Source organism: Panthera onca, chromosome F1 (genome assembly GCF_046562875.1).
Source record: "Panthera onca isolate mPanOnc1 chromosome F1, mPanOnc1 haplotype 2, whole genome shotgun sequence".
In the NCBI taxonomy this organism is placed as follows: Eukaryota; Metazoa; Chordata; class Mammalia; order Carnivora; family Felidae; genus Panthera; species Panthera onca.
This window is the reverse complement of record NC_138355.1, coordinates 4,396,173-4,422,421: the sequence shown is the minus strand read 5'-3', so window position 1 is coordinate 4,422,421 and position 26,249 is coordinate 4,396,173. Positions and strand designations below refer to the sequence as shown.

Genomic DNA, 26,249 nt, shown 5'->3' with positions numbered 1-26,249 from the left:
CTGCTTGGGATTCTGTCTCTCCCCCTCTCTTTCTGCCCCTTCCCCGCTCACGTGTGTGCGTGCCCTCTCTCCGTTTCTCTCAAAACAAATAATCACGGAACTCAAAAAAAACAGAACAAAACAAAAAGAATAAGGGCACCAGAAGTCAGGTCAGGAAATTGTAACTTTCAAGAGAAAGCCTTCCAGAGAAAAACCATGAAACAAGAAAAAGAGAGAGGGAGAGAGCAGCATAAAGACTACATTAACTGTGCTACGTAGACACAGCACAGCATCTTCTGTTCTAGACACAACAAAACCTCACCAGCGAGCATGGAGGCTGAGCTTCTAGTTCCCTCGCCTTCTCAGCTCACAGCCTTGAAAAGGCACTACCACAGGACAGAATCCTCGACAGCAGCGACAGTGAAGACAGTGGCGAAGAAAAGTTCTGGCATCTTAAGGGGAAAATTACATTATCTTCAGAATGAAAATAAAACTTTTCTTTTGAAAAGTTTAAAACGGAACTGCTGCCTTAGAGTCAAAGATATAAGTGATGACACTATCCCGCCATGTGAACGTGTCGTCATAATGAAAAGCCGTCAAACAGCCATACTGCCACTGAGTGCCATGTGAGCTCCGAGGCGGGACGCCGCTGCACTCTAGGGGCCTCGCTGAGAGCTCTAAGAGACTCACAGAATGCATGTTAACATAAGGCTCAAGACGGGCAAAAAAGAAAAGAGGGCATTCTACACACAAAAAAAGAGCGAAGGAGTAAATTCCAAAGGCACACGTCAGCAAGAATCATCTCAAAAAGACAGGTTACAAAAGGTTACAATAAAATGTCACGTAGGCATAGACTTTAACACTTCCACTGAAGCGTGACATCCACGGGGAAGCACACACGGCACGCGTAGGTAGAGGACTTCGTGCACAGCAGTCAGGAAGGAAGTGACATCAGCCATCCTAACGTCCCCCCTGAAGCCCTGCCCTATTACCATTCCTGCTTCGACCCATTCCCACAGAAGTGCCGCTCGCTGATTTCTAAGATTAGGGATCAGTTTTTCCTAGGGTTTATTCATATAACCGAATCGTACCGCATGTATCCTTCTCTGTGTGACCTTCCCACGCACAAAATAATGCATGTGTTTAATGGATGTATTAGTTATCCACCAACGTGTAAGTAACTGTCCTAAAACTTAGAGGTTTAAAACAAGAAATGTTGATCATCTCTCAATTTCTATGGGTCAGGAATTCAGAAGGAGCTTAGCTAGGTGGTTCCAGCCCAGATTCCCACGAGTGCACAATCAAAATGTCGGCCAGGGTGACAGTCACCTGAAGGCTCTGGGGCGGGAGGATCACTTTCCAGGACAGCGCACTCGGGTGCCTCAGCTCTTTCACTGCGTGGACCTCCCCGCAGGGCTGCAGTGTCCCACGTGACACTGGCGTCCCCCAGAGAGTGAGCAGCGCGACAAAGCAGAAGGCACCGCTATGCGCGGTCACACACTGTCCCTTCCACCACACCGTACTTTGTCGCTTCCACCATACTACTTGGTTAGAACGGAGGCTGTGAGTCTGGCCTTCACTTAAGAGGGAGAAGAGCAAGGCTCCACCTTTTGAAGGAAGGGGTGTCAGAACAGATGTGGACAAATTTTTAAACCACCATGATGGATGAATATAAATAGAGAAAATGCATAAAACCGTAAATGGAAACGAGTCACCGATTTCAGAATAACCGTTCGCTGGCGTGAACTGTAACTGGGGCCAGAGAACGGGCAGCAGAAAAGGGGACTGCCTTTCGCTACACCTGCACCATGTCACCCCTGTACCTGCTTTCTACTGCTGCGTAACAAGTTACCACAAACCGGGTCTAACACAACACACCTTCAGAGCCCCACAGTTTCCCGGGTCAGGGATCTCGGCTCAGCGTCTGCGGGGCTGAAACAGAGATGTCGGCTGACCAGGCCCGCATCTCGAGACACGCTAGGAAGCGATCCGCCTCTAAGCTCCCCTCGGGTGTTGGCAGAGCCCGTTTCCTTGTGGCTGCAGGACCGAGGTCCCCATTTTCCTGCTGACTGTTGGCGGGGTACTCTCGTGAGCTACTTGCGATGGGGCCCCGCCCACAACATGGCAGTCTGCCCCTTCGGTGACGGCAGTGTGGCATCTACTACTGCCTCTGGTCTCTTTTACAGGCCCATCAGTAGGGAGGGCTTGCCCAGGAAAAAGGGCCTTAACTACATCTCAGAAATGCCACACGGAATGACCTACTTCTGGGAGCAAGGCTCCATCCCGCTGGGGTCCTGCCTGTACTCGCAGGGAGGGACTGCGGAAGCACAAACCCCCACACCCACATAGTGGGCGCCTGGGTGGCTCAGTCGGTTAAGCGTCTGACTTCAGCTCAGGTCACGATCGATCTTGCAGTTCATGGGTTCGAGCCCCTTGTCGGGCTCTGCGCTGACAGCTCAGAGCCTGGAGCCTGCTTCGGATTCTGTGTCTCCCCCTCTCTCTGCTCCTCCCCTGCTCATGCTCTGTGTCTCTGTCTCTCAAAAATAAACATTAAAAAATAAATAATAAAAAAAAAAAAATAAAAGAATGAAGCCTGTTTATGTCAGGCCCGGAAATTTAAGCTTCAATAGCTTTACGATTAATCTGCCCTGGACCGTGGTATGTCAGTAAAACATAGAAAAGTTTCCTTTTCCTGTCAAACTGAAAATATTAAAACAAATCAGAATTGGAGGCATAGAGAAAGTACAAACTGGAGAATGTCAGTAAGAAATTCAGTTTCAATGAATTACTTATTTGGGGACTTAACCTCCGTGTCAGACAAAGACACAAAATTATTAAATCTAATGATACTATAAAATTTTACTGAAAGGATAAGACAAAACCACACGACTTCATTTTCTTCACACTTCTCTAACCATAACCTTCAGGGATTGTTCCTAATTAAGAACATAGTGAACCATCTGTCAATTTTTTGATCTATTGATATTTTAGGTTTTCAAGGATTTAAAGAAACCCAACAATTCTAAGCAACCCGAATTCAGTAAGACTGTTTCTTCTAAAATCAGTGTCCTACTTAAGCACATAAAACCACAAAATAATCTGAAAGAACGTAATGTCTTCTAAACAAGGCGGGTCAGCGATGCTACGTACCTGTCCTGTCATACGACGCAAGCCTTTTCTTCTTAACTTTTGGACAAGCGTTAGTTGGGCCCTTTTTCTCCTTTGATACCTCTTTCTTCTTATGAGGAACTGGCTTTGAAAGCTCCTGCAGAGTTCTACTTTCTTGAAGGTACTCTGAAAACAAAAGCATCGTTAACTGAGTAACCAGCACGCGCCATACACGATGGCAGGGCCCGCTACGTGCCAGGCCACGCAGGAGATCACAGTGCAATTTCCGTCTCTAAGAGCACAGGCTCCGGGTCAGACGGCCCGAGCTCCACGCGCCCTTCCGAGCTTCCCTGCCCAGTCCTGTGATTTCCTCTGTGAGGAACCGTCCCCCTCCCTTTCCTCACCTGGGAAACGAGGACTGTTCCAGGGAGAACCTCGGAGGGCGTTAGAGGCTGAAGCCGGTTCCTACGTTTAAAGCGCATGGTAAGTGCTTACAAAGACCAGTATTAACTTTATTGTTACAATAAACCTTTAAAATGCAGAATGCTCCTGTGAAATCTACAACAAAAGCTTTTTTTTATTAACTGCGGTTTAGTAACAAGGCCAGAAACAGATACAAATGCAGAAAAGTCACATTTGGCCAATTTCCCAGATTCCTTCTATGACTCACCTGACCGGTGGGATCTCAGCATGAAGAAGGCAGAAATTACTGAAAATGCACTTTTCAAAAGCAAACAAATTATACATTTTCTCCTTGATATGATGAAAATGTATGTAGTGTGGTGAGCCTCCAGTTAAGTAGGGAATAAGGTACGATAATTACACACAACACAAAATGAGTACAAGCGACACAGCCGGTAGGTTCCGTTTCCACCCAAGTCCCAAGTCAGAGGAGACAGACAGACAGACAGACAGACAGAGAGAACATCCCATGTGTAGAGTCAGAGATCACACACCCATCCGGCCGGAGGAATCACATGTCGAGGAGGGTAAGCACTTTCACTGCGGCGGGGACAGGGCTGGGGAGGAGAGAGGTAAGAAAACACAAGTACCGTCCAGGGGGCCACGAGAACGTCTGTGGGAAAGAGCCGTGAAACCTTCCCTTCTCCCCAACATCGAGCCCAGGAGTTTCTCACACTCCTGTGCCTTAACTGAAACCCGGTGATCACCCAGACGTCACGCACACGCAGCCCTCTCAAGCAGTGGTCGGTGACAGTCCTGCACCCCGCGTGCCTCAAGCCTGGAAAGTGGGCTCGTTTTCGTCCCCGCTCCCACTTCCACTCCCGAACCATTACGTCTCACCCCCTTAAACAAGACCCTACGCCCGAAACTCGTGCCTTCTCACTACGTCCTACTCTTGCACAGCTCACGGACATCCACCGATGAGTCTGGGGCCCAGGCTCCAGCGAGGGCCTGTTCCCCCAAATCAGACCTGCCATCTTTCTGGCATCTGATACAACACCCTGGCCCGCTCCCTGAACAGCCTCACCTCTAGCCCGATCACAGCCCAGCACCTGCCGTCACCTGCCCGTCTCCTTCCTGCACACTTAATACTCCCAGCGTCACGTTTTTAACTTCACCAGCACCTCCAGTTCGTGGCCCATCACTGACGATCCATCATCCCTCTGTTTATTTTCCTCTCTCTCTCTATCCAGCTGAAATTATGTCGCCAACACGCTGCACCCTCACCGTCTTTTGATCTCATCTCCGTGGCAGAGCGGCGGCCCTGGACGAACCCAACTCTGCGTGCTCGACGTGCCCACGTCCCGCAGCCCAGTGCCGTCACACAAAGGCCCACAACGAGTGGATCGGTAACTCCCGAAGGTCACCTTTATTAATCACAACCTGAAATCCCGGTCTGCCTGGCTGACTTGCCCTTCTGGCTCATCGGTGGCTAGAATTCCTCCATGCGCCTCAAACCTCTGAACCTCCACCTTCCGCTCTCTACTCACCTGCTCTTCATGCCTACTTCCCGGGGAACACAAAGGCATCCGGCGGGAGTTCTCTCAACGTGCCACGACTACACAAGCCAACGAACCCACACCTGCGCCCGTCTTTCCCTCCCGTCCCTTCTGACTTAAATAAGGGGGGGTGTGTTTCTCTTCCCATCCAAACCAATCCTTTCCGTCTTTTGCCCACACCACCCCCTCATGCCTACACTATTAACGATTCTTCTCTTCCTCTGTGTGTCCAGCTCCCAGCATGAATCACCTCGTCCTAGACCACACTCCCCTCCAGTTGACCATCTCTATCTTGCCTTCCGTCACAGACTTCTAGAAAGAGTTGCACGTCATCAGTATTCTGTTTCTTCATCTTCTGCCACTTCTTTTTCTCTTCTGGGCAGGTTCTGGACCTCCACTCACACAGCACTCCTGCGACTGACCCTTCGGGGTTACTACTTCAATGCACACTTTCAGCCCTCATTTTACTCACCAGTATCATTACTTTCAACCTCTCCTTCCTTTTTAAGCTATAATTGACAAATAACATCAGGTTGGCTTCAGGTGCCCAACACGATGATTTGATACTTGTATATATTGCAAGATGATCACCACAAAGAGTCTAGCTAACATTCATCACCACGCAGTTACAATTTCTTTTCTTGTGATGAGAACCTCGAAGATTTACTCTCTTAGCAACTTTCAAATTTGCAAGACAGTATCATTAACAGTCACCATGCTGAACATCACATCCCCACAACTTGTTTATAACTGGAGTCTGTACGTCTGACCACCTTCACCCATTTCACTTGAGTCTTCGTGTGTGTGTGTGTGTGTGTGTGTGTGCGCGCGCGCGCACGTGCGCGATTCTTCCTAAAGGTCTTTCAACTGTTTATCCTTTCAAAGAAACATCTCTTGGTGTCATTAATCTTTCCTATTGTCTTTTTAGTCTCCATTTCATTTATTTCTGCTCTGATTTTCATTATTTCCTTCCTTCTACTGACTTTTTTCTTTTCTACTTCAAGTGTAAAGTTAGATTGAGATTTTTCTCACTTAATCAAAGTAGGCCTGTACTGCTATGAACTTCCCTCTTCTAACTACTTTGCTGTATCCTGTAACTTTGGTATGCTGTATTTAGATTTTCATTTGTCTCAAGGTATTTAATTTTTTCTTTGGTCCTTAGTTGTTCAGTAGCACACTGCTTAATCTCCACATGTTTCTGTATTTTCCAGTTTTCTTTTTGTAAATATTTCTAGTTTTTTGTTTTTTACCATTGTGACAGGTAACATGCTTGATATGATTTCAATCTTCTTATAGTTATTGAGACTTGTTTTGTGGCCTGCTGTATGATCTATCCTGAAGAATGTCTGTCCCATGTACACACATGTCCCATGTACACACGTGTAGTCTGTTGCTTTTAGATGAAATGTACTACTACATCTGTTAAATCCATCTGGTCTCACACGTTAAGACCAAGGTTTCCTTATTGTTTTGGAGTGTGGGTTTTGTTTTTGTTTGTTTTGTCTGGATGATCTAACCACTGATGTAAGTAGGATGTTAAAGTCCCCTGCTATTACTGTTTCGCTATCTATTTCTATTCAGGTGCCCCTATGTTGGGTCCATATTTACAAACGTTATATTCTCTTGCTGTATTGAATCCTTTGTCATTATATATTGACGTCTCTGTCTCTTATTACGGTCCATTACTACCCCAGCTTGCTTTTTTCTGGTTTCCATTCACATGGAGTATCTTTTTCTATCCTTTCATTTCAGTCTGTGTGTGTTTATGCAACTGAAGTGAGTCTCCTGTAGGCAGCATATAGACGGGTCTTGTTTCTTATCCATTTGGCCACTGTGTATTTGTTGTTTGGAGAATTAGTGCATTTGTAGTTGAAGTAATTAACGATAGGAATGGACTTAATGCCATTTTGTTAACTGTTTTCTGGTTGTTTTGCAATTCCTTTGTTCCTTCTTCTCTTGCCCTCTTCCTTTGTGATCTCATGGTTTTCTATAGTGTATTCTTACATTCCTGTCTATCTTTTGTGTATCTACCATAGGTTTTTGCCTCGTGCTTACCATGAGGCTTACATAAAACAACTTATAACAATCTATTTCAGTTGATGGCAACTTAGGTTTGAATGCATTCTAGAATTCTACACTTTTCTCCTCCATCCCACATTTTTATGTCTTTGATGTTCACAATTTACTTTTTTATCCTGTGTATTGATTAACAACAATTCGTGGTCATAGTTCTTTTTGCTACTTTAATCTCTTAACCTTCATAAGTATTCTGCATATAAGTGATTAACCCACCCCCTTTACACAGATTATTCTGACAGACTGTGGATGCACCTGACTACGCTCTCTGATCTGTGGGACAGATGGCCTGTAAGAGCTATTTCTCCATTTGTAACAGTTCAGCAGGACTCACATGTGCGAGCCCCATGGTCACCAGGCCCAGGAGGTCAAAACGGGTCTCCTGGGTGGCAGACACAAAAGTCAGGGTGCCAGACTAGTGCGCCAGCTCCCCACCCCAGGAGAGTCCAGTGACCCAGAGTGAGATAGAGGAGAGCACCCCCCACCAGATGTGCCCACTGGGCTCTGTCCCCCGAGGGTATCTCAGTGGGCCCTCATATGTTCACCAAAGAAGCCTGCCCTGTAGGCTGAAGCTTCAGGACAAGACAACAGACCCCTTTCTCAGAAGGACTGGGGGTCTCTTCCAGTCTGCTGAGTCTGTGCTGGGCCCTGGGTGGAGCCAGGTAAGAATTCCACCCTTATAACAGTTCTGTGGGACCTGCAGTGTAAGCCCCTCTGGCCACCGGTCAGGCCATCTAGGGGTTCCCCCAGGGCAGCAGCCACGAAACTCAGGGCGCCAGGTGAGTGTACGTGCTCCTTTCTTGGAGATGCTGGGGCCCTGGAGCAAGGCACAGGGAGAGGGTCAGGACGGCACCTGCCAGTCTCCATTTTTGGAGAGCATTTCAATAGGGCCCTGGATGTCAGAAGCCTGACTCTCAGAGCTGAGCTTTAGGATAATCTGATAGGCCTCGTTCACTGAAAGGCCGGGAACGTTTTAGTCATTCGCTCGCCTGCCTGTGCGCTAGGCCCTGGGGAGGGTGACCGCTAAGTCCTTTAAGAATTGTTTCTCAGTTCCCTGTAGCCTTGTAGGTGTCCTGGATCGAAGCCCTGGACTTCAAAGCTAGCTGTCTGCGGGGCTCATCTCTCAGGGATAGGCCTTCAAAGTTGGGGTGCCCAGTGTGGCTCAGGGAGAGGCTCAGGACTGTGAGTCCCCTCCTGGATGTGGGCTACGGGGCCGTGGGCGGGGATTACGGTGAGACTGTGCCTCAGTCTCTCCTACCCATTTTGATGGGGCTTTTCCCTTCATTCCCCAATGTGCCGATGATGAGCTAGTTTTGGGGTGTTTTCCGGTGGAAACGGTCACACACGTAGCTGTATACTTGGTGTGCGTGCAGGAAGAGGGGAGTTCAGGATCCTTCTACGTCAGCCATCTTGAACCGGGACCCACTCCTTCGTTCCTGGTAGTTTTTTCCTCTGGCTTCTGTGACACCACGTACTCATCCTCTAGCTCATCATTCCATCTAGCCTGGCTCTGACCATCCCCCCGTGTCCACTACAGCCACCCTCCTTTACCCGGGTCATCGCTGCTCCAGTTCTTCGGTCCCGCTTCCGTCTCACTTCGTACTCTCTCCTTCGGGAATCTCACCGCGTCCACGGTTTAAGCCGCCACCCACATAACTACTCCAAGTACGTCGTCTCTGCCCTGGCTTCTCTGAGCCCCAGACACATATATTCGGTTGCTTGCTTGACATCTCCCGGAGTGTACCAAAGGCAGTTCAAATTCCGCGTGGCCCAAATTGAAATCACAATCTGCTCCCAGCCCCCACAGGCCGACCCTTCTTCAGGGCTCCCGGTCTCAGAGAACAGCACCACCATTCGTTCTATCAGACAAGCCAGAAACCTAGCTCTCACCTTTGACACCACCTCTCTCTCACCAACCCACCACCCTGACTGATAATCCTGCCTTCAGAACAGCCAAAGCCTCGGGGCGCCCGGGTGGTTCAGTCGCTTGAGCATGCGACTCTTGACTTCCGCTCAGGTCATGATGCCAGGGTTGTGGGATCGAGCCCCGTGTCAGGTCCTGTCCTGAGCATGGAGCCTGCTTAAGATATTCTCTCTCTCTCATTCTCTCTCCCTCTGCCCCTCCCCCTGCTTGTGTGCTCTCTCTCTCTCTCTCTCTCTCTAAAAATTAAAAAAAAATGGAGAAAAAAAAAAGAATATCCAAAGGCTCCCTGTATCAATTCTTCTTCCCCTCCAGTCTATTCTTCAATCTGCAGCCAGAGTGATCTTTTCAAAGTAGAAATCTGATGTCAGCTCTTTGTTTAGACCCTCGCCATGGCTTTTGTCTTCGCAAGATAAGGACCTGAATCCTTGACACCGCCAACAAGCTGTTACTTTGCCTGGCCCCTGTATTCCTATCCAGCCTTGTATTTCTGCCCCCCGTTTACTGAGGAAAGTGACGGAAGGGTCACAGCTCTTCCACTTTTCACTCTGCTGGAGCAGAAGCTTTGCCAGCCCTGCGGACACTTAGCTATAAGGCCCAGCACTCTAGGAGCGAGACAAGTACCGACGTGGGGCCGGGGAGCTACAAGTTAGATGTCTCCATGTGATTACCTCGATTTTAATTTTTAGTTTTCATAAAGCAGGAAGCATAAACAGGTAAGAGAGGCTTAAGGTTGAACCGCAACAGGGTAAACAGACGCCGTGGGCAACGAGAGGCAAAGCTAAAAGCAGGCCAGCTGGCACCAGGTGGCGCGGAGTGCCCCACAGATGCTGGGGACCATGACTCGGGGAACAGAACCCACACAGACAAGGGTGCGAGAGCGTTCTGCAAAAAGGCTTACCAGTCCGAGAGGGAAAGCAGGGAAAACCGGCAATTAAACTGAGTAGCGCTGAAGTTTTGACAACCCGGGAGCAGAGAAGTGGGAAGGGCGGAGGATACTGGTATCACAGAGGCTGCTGGAGGGAGAAGGGGGCCATGGGTGGAGACCAAAGAGGAACCTTCATAAGGTGAGGACATAAAAGAGCTGTGGACAGGGCGCCCAGGGGGTCAGTCGGTGAAAGCGTCCGACTCCTGACTTCGGCTCAGGTCGTGATCGTTCGTGCACTCAAGCCCCGCGTCAGGCTCTGTGCTGACAGCGTGCAGTCGGGAACCTGCTTCAGATTCTGGTCTCCCTCTGTCTCTGCTCCTCCCCCTCTCGCCCTCGGTCTCTGTCTCTCTCTCAAAATAAAAGTTGAAAAATTAAAAAAAATTTTAATTTATTTTACATATGGTTAACGGCAGAATTTGAGACGAGCAGAAAGAAGACCGAACCAACGGAGGCGTGTGGAGGAGTAATCAGGGCCCCCACAGACAAGAGCGACAAAGGAGGTCACGGCACAACCAGAGGTACGGGGGCCTTCAGGGAATGCTGAGCCAACTTTAGAGTCCTTGCCTCACAAAAACCCCCAAAGTTACAGAAACGTCAGATTTTCTCGGTGGTGGCAGCGAGATCACCGTTGTCATTTTGATTACGATGACAGCATTTAGATTATGTCCCCTTTAAGAGGCAAGCTCTCTATCTGAAGATATTACCAACTGCCAAGACTAATGAAACCCGTCAAGTACCAAACCTCGTATTTTGAAAGTGAACTAGTATTTCAGCGTACATTACTTGTTTTCTCAGTTTACACTATTGAAATTTCTTCCCATCTCCGTAAAAGAAAACATAAATTGACATGCCTGGATAGTAACCTTGATAGATTTCTTCTGTCTGTCCTGACTTCAAGGCTACAGAAAACGTTTCAAGTGTCTTATATTTTAAGGTTTCCTTTGCTGCTGCTTTAGCTGGTTGAGTCTCTGATGATGTGTCGTCTCCATACTCCTGTTCCTCGTATTTCCGAAGCCTGATGTGACAAAGAAAGTCAGATGGCGTGGTCGACGTTCTCTAGGACTTGACGCTTAAATCTTTATACTATACAATATAACATCTATCCTTTCAAACAATTTTTGATAGACCCTCTAAAAAGTAGATCTGAACAAGGAGAGTCTATCTAGTTAAATGCAAAAGAGATCTGACATTATTGTTGAAATTCTAATGCTGGAAAGGACTTAAGAATCCTCACCTAACCTAAAAGATGAAGAACTGTTACCCGATTAGCGGCAGAGTGAGGTCAGAATACAGTTTCCTGGAATTCAGTACCCTTCTTTATAAAACAATCACCCACAACCACACTTATTGAGATTCAAACCAAAATCTTTTCACAATACATTAGCCAACTGCCTGTTTGTAAATGCTGGAAAACCTTTTCATAAGAACCGAATTCACAATCACTGCCTACAAATGACTTACACCACAGACCGTGTTTTTACGAGGCGGGGGAAATTCAGGGTTCTGTAGATCCTCACATACTGCTCGGTGGGAAACAGTAACTACCAGTAGAGTAAATGAAAACACTTAATCACCTGAACAAGAAGGGAAGTTTCTCGCAAAGACGGAGCACGACCTCTCTATACTTGCTCATGGATACTTTCCTTAGGTGTTAAATCTTCCTTGAGTGTTTTGAGTCCCCTTAGTTTAAAAACTCCTTGAACAGTTTCCTCTTCATTGAAATGTCAGTCCATACCCTCTGTTCGTTTTTTATACTGAATCGCATACCACTTTCTTAACAACGCTTAGTTCTTTATGCACTTTGGAAAGTAACCTTCTGCCATTTTATATGTGCTGAAGATGTCTTCTGGTTTGAAGTCTTCACAAATGTAAGTTCTTCACTTTAATATAAGCTAATTTATCTATCTTTGTCTGTATGATTTGTGTTTATTCTTAAGAAATCTGCCCTTACTCCAATCTTGACAAAATTCTTGTACTATTTCCTAACAGTTTTAAAGTTTTGCCTTTTACAAGTCTTATACATCATATGTTGGTTCTTAAATCCCTGAGCTTTGGGTATGATGTGTGGGGCAGGCCCTCCCCCCCACACTCCCATAAGGATCTGTGATGCCACAGCACCATTATCGAACACCCCCGTCCTTCCCTTCCCTGACCTGTAACAACAAGTCCGTGTTACTCAAAATGTATATACCATTATCCACCCGTTTCTTTATTTGTATTGGTTTCTCCTTGTTTCTGTATCCCAGTGCTTTAATTGCTAGAGTTGTGACAGCTGTAGGGTAAGACTCCCAACTTTCTTTTTCTTGAAGAGTGCTGACACACTCGTGGCCCTTTGCTTTTCTATACAAATTGTGTTGCATTCTTAATTATATTTTGTAATTTTCTCCATTAAGGTCAAACATATAATTTCAAAAATGATTTTTTCCAGGTACTGGATTTTTCATTACAATTACAAATGGTAGTTATGATTTATTTACATTTTCAATCTATCGCTGGAATGAAATTCACTTACATAAATTGATTTTAATCTAGCAGTCTTGCTAATTTAAATTCACTTATTAATTATGAAACTTTGTAAATTCCTTTCTACTTTTTTCTAGACATCATTTATAAATGATTACGGTTTCTCCCTTTTTAAACCTTTCAGCTTTCATCTCCTTTTGTCCTCTTTTTTTTTTTCTTGTCTTACTGCCCTAGGACCTTTTATAGGCTGTCACATAGAAGTGGCAATAGCAAATATCCTTGTCACTTTTCTCAACTTACAAGGAACACTTTTAGCTCTTGACCATTAAAAATATTTGCTTCAGATTTTTGGTAAATGCCCTTAATCATGTAGTTTGCTAACAGTTTTTATCATTAACAGACAATGCATGCATTTTATCAAATGCTTTTCTTCCTTTGATCTACTAATGGTAATTGGTATCGATGCATTTTCTAATGTTCAACTAACCTTGCACTTCTGAGATGAGATACTCAATTTGATCTTGGTGTATCATCTACTTTTACAAGCTGCTATAACCTGTAGGTTACAGGTTAAGTAACCTGTAACCTATAACGCATCTAGGGTTTTTTACTTCTCAGGTTGTGAATGAAACTGACTAGGAAGATTATGTCCTAACTCAATTTAGGGACTATCTTCTCTTTTTCTGTTCTGTGGAAGAAGTTGTGAAAGACTGGACTTATTTTTTCTTGAATTTATGTTAGAACCTGTAAACCTGTTAGAAACTCAGAAACTCTGGGAATGTGCCTGAGCCTGGTATGTGTGTGTGGGGGGGGGGGGGGTCAGTCATGATTCATAACTACCAATACGACAATTTTAGTGGATAAAAAGTTCATCTTCCCTATTACCTATTGAGCCTATTTTGTTCATACCTTTCCTAAAAATTTGATATTGTGTTTCAGACTAACTGCCATTGAACAGTTAATTTACTCATCTTCTCTGCAGATCTTCCTGTACCCACCTAGGCCACCCCTCCACCCCCACCCCCACCCCCAGATGTGCCTGTTGGCCATCTGGATGTCTTCTTTAGAGAAGTGTCTATTCATGTTTTCTGACCATTTCTTCACTGGGTTATTTGTTTTTCGGGTGTGGAGTTTGGTGAGCTCTTTATAGATTTTGGATACTTAGCCCTTTGTCCGATAGGTCATTTGCAAATATCTTTTCCCATTCCGCTGGTTGCCTTTTAGTTTTGTTGATTGTGTCCTTTGCTGTGCAGAAGCTTTTTATCTTCATGAGGTCCTAGTAGTTCATTTTTGCTTTTAATTCCCTTGCCTTTGGGGATGTGTCAAGTAAGAAATTGCTGCGGCTGAGGTCAGAGAGGTCTTTTCCTGCTTTCTCCTCTAGGGTTTTGATGGCTTCGAGAAGAATGCTGGTGCAATTTTGACTGGGATTGCATTGAATGTCTAGATAGCTTCGGGTAGTATTGACATTTTAACAATATTTATTCTTCCAACCCATGAGCACAGAATGATTTTCCATTTCTTTGTATCTTCTTCAATTTCCTTCATAAGCTTTCTATAGTTTTCAGCATACAGATCTTTTACATCTTTGGTTAGATTTATCCCTAGGTATTTTATGTTTCTTGGTGCAATTGTGAATGGGATCAGTTTATTTGTCTTTCTGTTGTTTCATTATTAGTGTATAAGAATGCAACTGATTTCTGTACATTGATTTTTTTATCCTGCGGCTTTGCTGAATTCATGTTATCAGTTCTAGCAGACTTTTGGTGGAGTCTATCGGATTTTCCATGTATAATATCATGTCATCTGCAAAAAGTGAAAGCTTGACTTCATCTTTGCCAATTTTGATGCCTTTAATGTCCTTTTGTTGTCTGATTGCTGATGCTAGAACTTCCAACACTATGTTAAACAACAGCGGTGAGAGTAGACATCCCTGTCGTGTTCCTGATCTCAGGGAAAAAGCTCTCAGTTTTTCCCCATTGAGGATGATGTTAGCTGTGGGCTTTTCATAAATGGCTTTTATGATGTTTAAGCATGTTCCTTCTATCCCGACTTTCTCGAGGGTTTTTATTAAGAAAGGATGCTGAATTTTGTCAAATGCTTTTTCTGCTTCGATTGACAGGATCATACAGTTCTTATCTTTTCTTTTATTAATGTGATGTATCTTGATTGATTTGCAAATGTTGAACCAGCCCTGCATCCCAGGAATGAATCCCACTTGATTGAATTCATATAATTCTTTTTATATGCTGTTGAATTTGATTTGCTAGTATCTCATTGAGAATTTTTGCATCCATATTCATCAGGGATATTGGCCTGTAGTTCTCTTTTTTTACTGGGTCTCTGTCTGGTTTAGGAATCAAAGTAATACTGGCTTCATAGAATGGGTCTGGAAGTTTTCCTTCCCTTTCTATTTTTTGGAATAGCTTGAGAAGGATAGGTATTATCTCTGCTTTAAATGTCTGGTAGAATTCCCCAGGGAAGCCATCTGGTCCTGGACTCTTATTTATTGGGAGATTTTTGATAACTGATTCAATTTCTTCGCCGGTTATGGGTCTGTTCAAGCTTTCTATTTCCTCCTGTTTGAGTTTTGGAAGTGTGTGGGTGTTTAGGAATTTGTCCATTTCTTCCAGGTTGTCCAGTTTGTTGGCATATAGTTTTTCATAGTATTCCCTGATAATTGCTTGTATTTCTGAGGGATTGGTTGTAATAATTCCATTTTCATTCATGATTTTATCTATTTGGGTCATCTCCCTTTTCTTTTTGAGAAGCCTGGCTAGAGGTTTATCAATTTTGTTTATTTTTTCAAAAAACGAACTCTTGGTTTCATTGATTTGCTCTACAGTTTTTTTAGATTCTATATTGTTTATTTCTGCTCTGATCTTTATTATTTCTCTTCTTCTGCTGGGTTTGGGGTGTCTTTGCTGCTCTGCTTCTATTTCCTTTAGGTGTGCTGTTAGATTTTGTATTTGGGATTTTTCTTGTTTCTTGAGATAGGCCTGGATTGCAATGTATTTTCCTCCCAGGACTGCCTTCCCTGCATCCCAAAGCGTTTGGATTGTTGTATTTTCATTTTTGTTTGTTTCCATATATTTTTAAATTTCTTCTCTAATTGCCTGGTTGACCCATTCATTCTTTAGTAGTGTGTTCTTTAACCTCCATGCTTTTGGAGGTTTTCCAGACTTTTTCCTGTGGTTGATTTCAAGCTTCATAGCATTGTGGTCTGAAAGTATGCATGGTATGATCTCAACTCTTGTATACTTATGAAGGGCTGTTTTGTGACCCAGTATGTGATCTATCTTGGAGAATGTTCCATGTGCACTCAAGAAGAAAGTATATTCTGTTGCTTTGGGATGCAGAGTTCTAAATATATCTGTCAAGTCCATCGGATCCAATGTATCATTCAGGGCCCTTGTTTCTTTATTGACCGTGTGTCTAAATGATCTATCCATTGTTGTAAGTGGAGTATTAAAGTCCCCTGCAATGACCACATTCTTGTCAATAAGGTTGCTTATGTTTGTGAGTAATCGTTTATATATTTGGGGCTCCCGTATTCGGCGCATAGACATTTATAATTGTTAGTTCTTCCTGATGGATAGACCCTGTAATTATTATATAATGCCCTTCTTCATCTCTTGTTACAGCCTTTAATTTAAAGTCTAGTTTGTCTGGTATAAGTATGGCTACTCCAGCTTTCTTTTGACTTCCAGTAGCACGATAAATAGTTCTCCATCCCCTCACTTTCAATCTGAAGGTATCCTCATGTCTAAAATGAGTCTCTTGTAGACAGCAAATAGATGGGTCTTGTTTTTTTTATCCATTCTGATACCCTATATCTTTGGGTTGGCGCATTTAGTCCATTTACATTCAGTGTTATTATAGAAAGATATGGGTTTAGAGTCATTGTGATGTCTGTAGGTGTCATGTTTGTAGCGATGTCTCTGGTCTCACAGGATCCCCCTTAGGATCTCTTGTAGGGCTGGTTTAGTGGTGATGAATTCCTTCAGTTTTTGTTTGGGAAGACCTTTATCTCTCCTTCTATTCTAAATGACAGATTTGCTGGATAAAGGATTCTTGGCTGTATATTTTTTTTTGTTGTTGTTCATCACATTGAAGATTTCCTGCCATTCCTTTCTGGCCTGCCAAGTTTCAGTAGAGAGATCTGTCATGAGTCTTATCAGTCTCCCTTTATATGTTAGAGCACGTTTATCCCTAGCTGCTTTCATTTTCTCTTCATCCTTGTATTTTGCCAGTTTCACTACATGTCATGCAGAAGATCGATTCAAGTTACATCTGAAGGGAGTTCTCTGTGCCTCTTGGATTTCAATGCCTTTTTCCTTCCCCAGATCAGGGAAGTTCTCAGCTATGATTTCTTCAAGTACACCTTCAGCACCTTTCCCTCTCTCTTCCTCCTCTGGAATACCAATTATGTGTAGATTATTTCTCTTTAGTGCATCACTTAGTTCTCTAATTTTCCCCACATACTCCTGGATTTTTTTATCTTTTTCTCAGCTTCCTCTTTTTCCATAATTTTATCTTCTAGTTCACCTATTCTCTCCTCTGCCTCTTCAATCCAAGCTGTGGTCACCTCCATTTTATTTTGCAGCTCATTTACAGCATTTTTAGCTCCTCCTGGCTGTTCCTTAGTCCCTTGATCTCTGTAGTAATAGAGTTTCTGCTGTCCTCTATACTGTTTTCAAGCCCAGCGATTAATTTTATGACTATTATTTTAAATTCACTTTCTGTTATATTGTTTAAATCGTATTTGATCAGTTCGTTAGCTGTCGCTACTTCCTGGAGTTTCTTTTGAGGGGAATTCTTCCGTTTTGTCATTCTGGATAGTCCCTGGAGTGGTGTAGGACTGCAGGGCACTTCCCCTGTGCTGTCTTGAATAACTTGCGTTGGTGGGCGGGGCTTCAGTCAGACCCGATGTCTGCCCCCAGCCCACTGCTGGGGCCACAGTCAGACTGGTGTGTGCCTTCTCTTCCCCTCTCCTAGGGGCGGGATTCACTGTGGGGTGGCGTGGCCCGTCTGTGCTACTTGCGCACTGCCAGGCTTGTGGTGCTGGGGATCTGGCGTATTAGCTGGGGTGGATCGGCAAGGTGCATGAGGGTGGGAGGGCAGGCTCAGCTCGCTTTTCCTTCCGTGATCTGCTTCGGGAGGGGCCCTGCGGCACCGGGAGGGAGTCAGACCCGCCGCCGGAGGGATGGATCTGCAGAAGCACAGCGTTGGGTGTTTGCGCAGTGCAAGCAAGTTCCCTGATGGGAACTGGTTCCCTTTGGGATTCTGGCTGGGGGATGGGCGAGGGAGATGGCGCTGGTGAGCGCCTTTGTTCTCCACCAAGCTGAGCTCTGTCATCCGGGGCTCAACAACCCTCCCTCCCGTTGTCCTCCAGCCCTCCCGCTCTCTGAGCAGAGCTGTTAACTTATAACCTTCCAGATGTTAAGTCCCGCTTGCTGTCAGAACACACTCTGTCTGGGCCCTCCGCTTTTGCAAGCCAGACTCGGGGCCTCTACTTTGCTTTGCCAGCGGGCTGCCCCTCCGCCCCGGCTCCCTCCTGCCAGTCCATGTAGCGTGCACCGCCTCTCCGCCCTTCCTACCCTCTTCCGTGGGCCTCTCGTCTACGCTTGGCTCCGGAGAATCTGTTCTGATAGTCTTCTGGTGGTTTTCTGGGTTATTTAGGCAGGTGTGGGTGGAATCTAAGTGATCTGCAGGACGTGGTGAGCTCAGCGTCCTCCTACACCGCCATCTTCCTCCCCCTCCTACTCCCCAATTTTCTATCTCTACCTTTTCATTCTTCTTTCTGGAGAATTTCCTCAGCTTTACTTCTGCTATTATATATTTAATTTCCAAAATATATTTTGCCTCCAAACACTCCTCATTTTTAATTCTCCCCTTGCTGTTTCCTCGGTCACCTGACGATCCACGATAGGCTTCTGTGATTTGAGTTTCTATCAAGCTATAAACTTCCCTCCCATGGTCACGGGTCACCCATTCGTGTTTAAGAATCCTCACCGAGATCAAGCTGTGGGGCCACTCTTCATGCTCTGGTGGATGCTGTCAAATGGCAGATTTCACTGTGGGATAATCGGAGGTTTTCCCCGCTGGCATTAGGTGTCGATCTTTCCTGTTGGCTGGTCAGTTTCCCAGAGGACGCTTTTCTTACCTTTGGCTGTGAGTGTTCTCAGAGGCAAGCGGAGGAAGAATACCAAAGTCGCCTCTGACCCGGGGACAGTAATCTACCCTCAGCTGGGTCTGCTGTCCCCACATCCCGAAACTCTCGTATCGGAATGAAGGAAGAAACACTCTCCTGGCTGAGTGGGGTGAACGAAGGGCACCTGCCTTCTACCTGCTGCTTCTACAAACTCCCAAGCTCCTGCTCTCACTGCCACTGCCCCCTCAGCCCCAGCATGCTCACCGAGGGGAGGGGAGGGGAGGGAAGAGGAGAGGCGGGGAGAGACGCAGGGGTGAAGCAGCTGCTTCCGGGCTTCGCCTGCCGCCGCCTGGGGTGTGCTGTGTCCTCTCTGCGGAGTCCGTAGTCACTTAACCGTGTCTCTGGTCTCCCAGAACTCCTCCGGTGTCTCCCACATGCTCTTGTCTCCCCCCTCCGTCCTTTGTGGGTTCGTTCCTTTGTAGTCTCCTCCTACCAGCTCAGTGGGATTTCAGGAAGGAGACCCTGAGCCCATCAGCGTTTCCTTATTTTCTTCCCGAGTGGATGCTGATCCGAGAGGAACGTGAAAAAGGAAAACACAGGGTCCCTCCAACCTCCTCTCCACTCTGCGCTGCCTCTTCCGCTCTGAGCTGTCGTTTTCCATCCACCATCGACACCAACAACTAACCACCTGTTGCCTTCCCGGGGCTTTTCAGTTTTTGGTCACTTTCTCATTTCCATCAACTCCTCTCTCACTTTTTGGCACATCCAGGATTGGGCTGGGGAAGGAGCGAGGAGCCGGGGTGAATCCGCCCGTCCTGCCGGCACCACGCCTAAGGACCACTCCGTCATAAAGGCCGGCACCATCATCCGATCCTCCCAGGACTCCTCCCAGGACACTTGGCATTTTTCACCGTCAGAAGGGCTTACCGCTAGCATACAGTATTGAAATGTTAACTTGGTTATATCTTATTTTACCTTGCTTTTGTGTTGCTTTTCTCCTGGTTCATGTCTTCATCTGTCATCATGTCAATGGGTATATTTTCGATATTTTTTTTTCTAAACAGGACTCTGAAATAACAGGCTGCAAAATATACATTCATGTTATCTTTTAAACATAAAGGATGCTTTCACAGCTATGACTAGCAGTTTCAAACCTGCATATGTGGTTCCCATCCTCCCACTAGGCTTAATTTAGCATCTCCATGACCTTCAAGTATTTTCTCCGAATCGCAGAATTTCCTGACCCTTCACGAGGCTAGCTATTCCTCTCAGGGCAGTCTCTGTATTCTCTAACATCCTCTAAGGCAGCTTTTTCCTCCTTACAAAGACGGGTTTGTGTGCATATAACTCCAATTTCCCTTCAACTCCATACTAAAGGTAATTATAAGGTTTAAGAGCCTCCCTCAGGAAGAATCATCAGAAAGAACGTAGGGTAGTCAACATAACCAGTGGCGAAGCTATTAAACTCGTTCACCATTCACTAAGTGCGAAAAGGCCATATCCATACACCACCAGCATTCTTCAGACAGAACAAAAGGGAGCGGGTTTTGAAATAAAAAAAAGAAAGGCTTGTTTTCTGATTCCTGAGGGAAATCTAACAAGATCCAGAAATCTTCCAAAAAAGGATGATGTTCTGTCCAGGCGTGGAAGTATACTGTAACTAAAGTTAAGGCAAGATGTTAGTCTAGAATCCATGTAGGGTGGAAAAAGCTTTAATTGTCATGTGACTCAGCATCAGACAAATCAACTATGACTGCAATAGGCCAGAGGCAAGAGTAGTTCTTACTGGAATAGAAAGGACAGAGAGTTCTACACTAGCTATGAAGCCAACAACAGCAGTATCAACACGGGACAGGTCTATCTGGTGATGAGACTCAGAGTGTAGAAATCAGACCCAAAGAGTACCAGGAACGGCCACAGAAAGATCATTTACTGCAACCAAGAACTGAAGGCTACAAATTTGGGGCCCACACTTGAGACAAGGAGACGAATCCAAGGGAGACTCCCACTAGATTCAAAAGCATCCCTGAATCAAACCCATTCTGGATTTGCAACAGAATAGAGGTCGGCAAAATTTTTCTAAAAGGCCAAAGGGCATTTTAGGCTTGTGGATCAGAAGGCAAAAATCAAATATGTTACTTACGTATTAGTCATACAACAAAAGATAAAACAAATTTCCACAAATGTTTTATTGATGAAATTCAATGTACAAAAATAGCTGAGTATAAGTGTTTTTACTACAAGCCTTTTTTTTTTTTTTTTTTTTTTTTGAGAGAGAGCAAGCGAGCATGAGCGGAGGAGAGGGGCAGAGGGAGAGAGAGAGAGAATCCCAAGCAGACTCCTTGCTCAGCGCTGAGCCCAATGCAGGACTCGAAGGGAGGGGATATTGCCGTACAAAATATGGCAATAAAGAAAACAAAGGTAAGAGCGTTAAACTCATTCCACGACCCTGGAACCGTGACCCAAGCCAAAATCACAAGTCAGATGCTCAACCAACTGAGCTACCCAGGCACCCCAATACAAACCTTTTAATGAAGAACATAGAATTCTTTTGAGAAGGACAACATTTTATGTGATTGGGATTCAAAGTTAGTGTTACCTATCATCAAACTGCTTGTCATTATTCCTTCATAAAAACCATTCTCAGCTTGTAGACACAGAAAAACAGGTGGCAGGCCAGATTCAACCAATAGGCCATCGTTTGCCAGCCACCACTAGAGAGGAGACATCAGTCCCAACAGCTACTTTAACTGTGGAGTGGCTTATACTTTCATGCCATCACCATCACCACCAAACATTAAAAAAAAAAAGAGGAAAGTTGTTCAATCTCACTCTTAAACAAAATCAAAATGAGTTGGTAAAAAAAATCAAATGAGTTATTCTTTTTTCCTAGAAGACAAGTGAAAAAATCAAGTCAACCTCACACTTCTCCACAGCAACATTCAAATGCCAGAACATTTCCTCAGGAGAAAAGAGTGGCTTAAGAATTTTATCAGAGCCAAGTTTTCATGTAAGTATGAAGCTAACATTTTCACACGTGCAGAATTCAGTGAAGATATCGTCCACGGACCTTTCTTGTAAAAGGTATGCAATAATTTCTGCATAGAGATGAAGGCAAAAATATGGCAATAAAGAAAACAAAGGTAAGAGCATTAAACTCATTCAAGTATAGAATTAGGTCAAAACAACTATTGGACGTATGATTACAGAACCGAACACTTTTGTACAGGAAAAATAGTATTAGTACTGAAAAAAATCAAGAGGGGGAGAAGAGAAAGTAAATGGAATATTAGAAGCATGAGTGTTCCTCATCTTTCAAATACACAGGTCAACAGCCACTACTTAAACCTGATAAATAAGAGAAGTCTAACTATATTACTTAAAAGTATAAAGATGCCCACAAGAAGAGCTAAAATTATAATACATGCAATAAAAATCTGGGAGTATGAGGTGCCAGTTAAGAATGTAAATGCATGAATTATGTTCTAATTTCTTCATTTCACAACATGGAGTCAACGGATGATACCTAAAGTGCATAGATAACAAAATAAAGGTTAAAATATATTCTATGTTGTAAGTCTAGAAGAACTGGAATAATGCATGAACCTTTCAAAATATCAGAAGCAAAACACAACTCTGTGTTTACACAAAACAGGGATTTAAAACACCAAAAAAAAAAAAAATAAACAAAGGATGACTGTGGTTGACTTCAGTAGGCTGCCCATATAATATTCAATCCCTCCTTCCCTTTCCCAAATAGTACCCACCTTTTATTTAGGTAGATCTGAACAAATTATCAAGGGAGAGAGATGGAAAAAATGAGGACAGGTTAAACAGTAGAGACGGCAGAATGGTAAATCTGACATAACACTCATCAGGAGTCTGGAAGAAGAGAGATAATGGGGAATATAATGACCGAGAGTTTTGCAGACACTGATCTACAGTTTCACAGAGTTCCACAAATTCTAACGCATATGTTCATATATATGAACGTATACATATATAAGTGTACACATGCACGTGTACACACACCCCTTCAACACAGTGAAACTGTAGAACACCAAAGACAAAAAGGAGATCCTAACAGTAGCCAGAGACAGATTACTTAAAATGAGACTAAGTATGAACTTCTTTATAGCACACATGCGTGTGCACACACGTGCACACACACCCCTGAAACAACAGTATAACATCTCCAATGTTCTATGTGCTGTCAACTTAGAATTCTATACCTAGCAAAAATGTGTTTCAAAAAATGAAGGCAAGATAAAGACATTTCAGGCAAATAAAGTCAACAGACAAATAAAATGTACTCCACAAGGACTTAAAAAAGAAGGAATACTATCCCAAGATGACAGGTCTAAGATACAAGAAATAATTACCAGCAGAAGTAATGAATATGTGTAAATCTAAATGAACACTAACCACATAAAGCAGTAATCATTTCTTGGGGGATTAAAAGTGAGGTGGAACCAGACTCTATAACAACAGCACACAGGTCAGGAGGGGGATGATCAAAATTAAATTAAGATCCTTGTATTTTCTGCAGGAAGATTAAAATTGGTTAAATTGACATTTTGGTAAGTTAAGCATACGTCTTAAAATTTCTATGGTAACCACAACATAAGGTGGCAGAAATAAGCCAAAACATATGAATAATTATAGTCACTACAAGTAGACTAAATTCTCTACAAAGACAAAGACAGAAAAACCGGGGGGTGGAGAGAAATCCAGGTAGATCTTAAAAGACAAGTATCTAAAACAAAAGGATACCAAAAGGATGTAGTAAAAGCTGGGAAAAAGATATACCAGACAACTATTAAGCAAAATGAAGATATTATAGCTATATTTATATCAGAAACATAGGCAGTAAGGCAGAAAGAGTCACTAGATCTAGAGAAGTTCACTATATAATGATTAAGGTTCATTTCACCAGAAAAATGAAACGGTTCTGAACTTCCACCTACAACATGACTTCAAAATATGTAATACAAAATACACAATTCAAAACTGACAGAATCATAGGGAGAAACAAATGAACATAGCATGATAATGAAACATTGTGACAAATTCAGTTAATCAGGCCAACCCCCTCTGGCACCAAACAAAACAAAAACAAAACTAGTAAGGATACAGATTTTACTAATCTAATTTAAAACTATGACCTAACAAATACACTGTGTACAACTCAAGAAATGGAGAATGCATGTAGTTTTTTAGTAAAATTTTTTAATGTTTACTTCTGAGAGAGAGAGACAGAGCATGAGCAGGGGAGGGGCAGACAGAGAGGGAGACACAGAATCCGAAGCAGGCTCCAGGGTCCTGAGCTGTCAGCACAGACCCACGAACCGGGAGATTATGACCTGAGCCGAAGTCAGACGCTTAACCGACTGAGCTACCCAGGCGCCCCGAGAATGCATGTATTTTAAAGTGCACAGGGCACAGTTTCAAAATTAACCACTACTTGGTCATAATGCAGATCTCAACAGATTTCAAATAATTTATCTTCATACAATCCAAATTCCACACCCACAATTCAACCAGATTAGAAGTAAAGGAATAAAAAATGAAATTTCATAAATCCAGAAATTAAGAAAAACCTACGTAACTCAGGGATCACGATGAAAATCCAAAACATTAACAATTAGATGCTAAGATATTAAGTATTAAAACTTGTGAGATACATCTAAAGAAGTACTTATAGGTAAATAAAAGCTTTAAGATCTCATATAAAAAAAGACTATCTAAATTAAGAAGTTAGAAAAAGCAAAACTTTATAAATGCAAAGAAAGTAGAAAAAAACAGAGAAGAGATCAGGCCTCTGGACATCAGCAAGATATGGAGGAGGAGAACCCACTCTTTGTCCCCCCACAAAAAGAACAGACAGCTAGCTACGTGCAAAAAAGGCCCGGGGGGCTCGAGAGTCCAATTAAGAACCGGCAGCCACACAGGGAGGAGAGAAGAGAGTAACTGCACAGAAGGACCCCTGCGGAGACTGGCTGCGCTGAGCCGCCTGCTGAGGACAAAGGAGCCGGGCTGTCAGCATCAGCCACACAGGGGCTGCCATCACAGTCCCCAGTGGCACATTCTGCAGAGAGGACCCTGGGAGCCTTCGTCACCGAGGATCTCAGCGGCCCCCACAACAGCCGCAGACCCCCCACGGCGCTCACAGGGAGGATCCCACAGTGTGAGTCGCGCGGACCCCAGCGTGCTGCTCCACAGAGGACAGCAGCGGCCTTAGCCACCGAGGGAACCAACAGCCCCCACTACCACGGACCGTTCCGCGTGGAGACACTGCTGCAGCCCTCCCCCCAGAAGGGGCTGCCGCTCTGCTGCCCCGGGCTGCAACCCCACACGTACCGTGGGTCCCGGCGCCCCGAGTGCTCCAGCTGTGTGCACGACGCAGAGGCAGAGGCCGACTCGTGGCCACTCCGCAGGCATCCACGTCGCAGGCCCGGCAGCCACTGTGGGGTAACCAGCTACTCAGACCCCGAAGCTCCTGTCACTCCCAAAGCGCCCACACGTCAGACACCAGTGCTGCCACCACTACCAGGGCAGTCGGGAGCCAGACCCCGAGTTGAGAGGGATCCCCTCAACCGTAACAGCCCTCACAGGGGGACAAATCGATGCCCGCACCGACTTCTCTGAAGACGCTATGCGGACATTATGCTGCAGGGTCGTTCCCAGAGCCAGAAGTGCCCCCTGCCCCCAGCCAGTGCCCTTGCATCCACCTGCACGTGGTCTTTAACCATCAAAGCCGGTCCCTAAAGCTGGGAGAGAGACCGCCCCACCAAAAGCAGACATCAACACGGGGCTTCCACAAAATTAGGAAACGTGACACCACCCAAGGAACACAGTAATTTTCCCCTAACAGATCTCAAAGAAACGTAGACGTATGAATTTCTGGACAGAGAATTCAAAACGACTGTTTTCAGGAAGCTCAGTGAGCTACGAGAGAACACAGACAACTAAACAGAATCAGGGAAACACAATGTGAACACACTGACAAGGCCAACAGAGAGAGAGAAACCATAAAAAGGAACCAAACAAATTCTGGAGCTGAAGAAAACTATTAATGAAAAAAACATGCAGCAGCATCAACAGCAGACTTGATCATTTGAAACTATGCGATCAGAGAAAAAGGACGAGGAATGAAAAAGACTAAAGAAAGCCTATGCATATGTGGGGTACTATCAAGTAAAATAATATTAGGATATGACAGTCCCAGAAGAAGTGAGAAAGGAGGAGAACGTTTTTTCAAACAATGGCTAAAAATTGCCCATATCTGGGGAGAAAGCTGGGACGTCCAGGTGCGTAAAGCTAATAAGAGCCCACTCAGGTATCCAGTGACTGATGATTGGAAAAAGAAAATGTGGTGCAAATACACAATGGGACATTGACACTCGGCCACAAAAAAGAATGAAATCTTGCCACCTGCAATGACATGGATGTAGAGTATATTACGCTAAGTGAAAAAACAAACGATCATGGTGGGGCACAAGGAGAGGAAAACCAAGAAACAGATTCTTAACTATAGAGAACATTCTGCTGGTCACTAGAGGGGTGATGGGTGGGGGACGGGTGCAAATAGGTGATGGGGACTAAGGAGTACACTTGTGATGAGCACAGGGTGTTTTATGTAAGTGCTGAATCAACAAATTC

At 44.6% G+C, this 26,249-nt stretch overlaps 1 protein-coding gene across 1 annotated transcript in view; it reads right to left on the bottom strand.

The window, feature by feature from the left end:
• DNAH14 (dynein axonemal heavy chain 14) overlaps positions 1–26,249 on the bottom strand; it is a 323,430-nt gene that overhangs the window by 285,586 nt on the left and 11,595 nt on the right. Inside the window, exons 2-4 of the mRNA XM_078440753.2 lie at positions 19,563–19,668; positions 10,837–10,988; positions 3,130–3,261 (exon numbers count right to left, since the gene is read on the bottom strand). Coding sequence (XP_078296879.2) covers positions 3,130–3,261; positions 10,837–10,988; positions 19,563–19,668 — 390 coding nt within the window. The remainder of the gene's footprint in view (positions 1–3,129; positions 3,262–10,836; positions 10,989–19,562; positions 19,669–26,249) is intronic.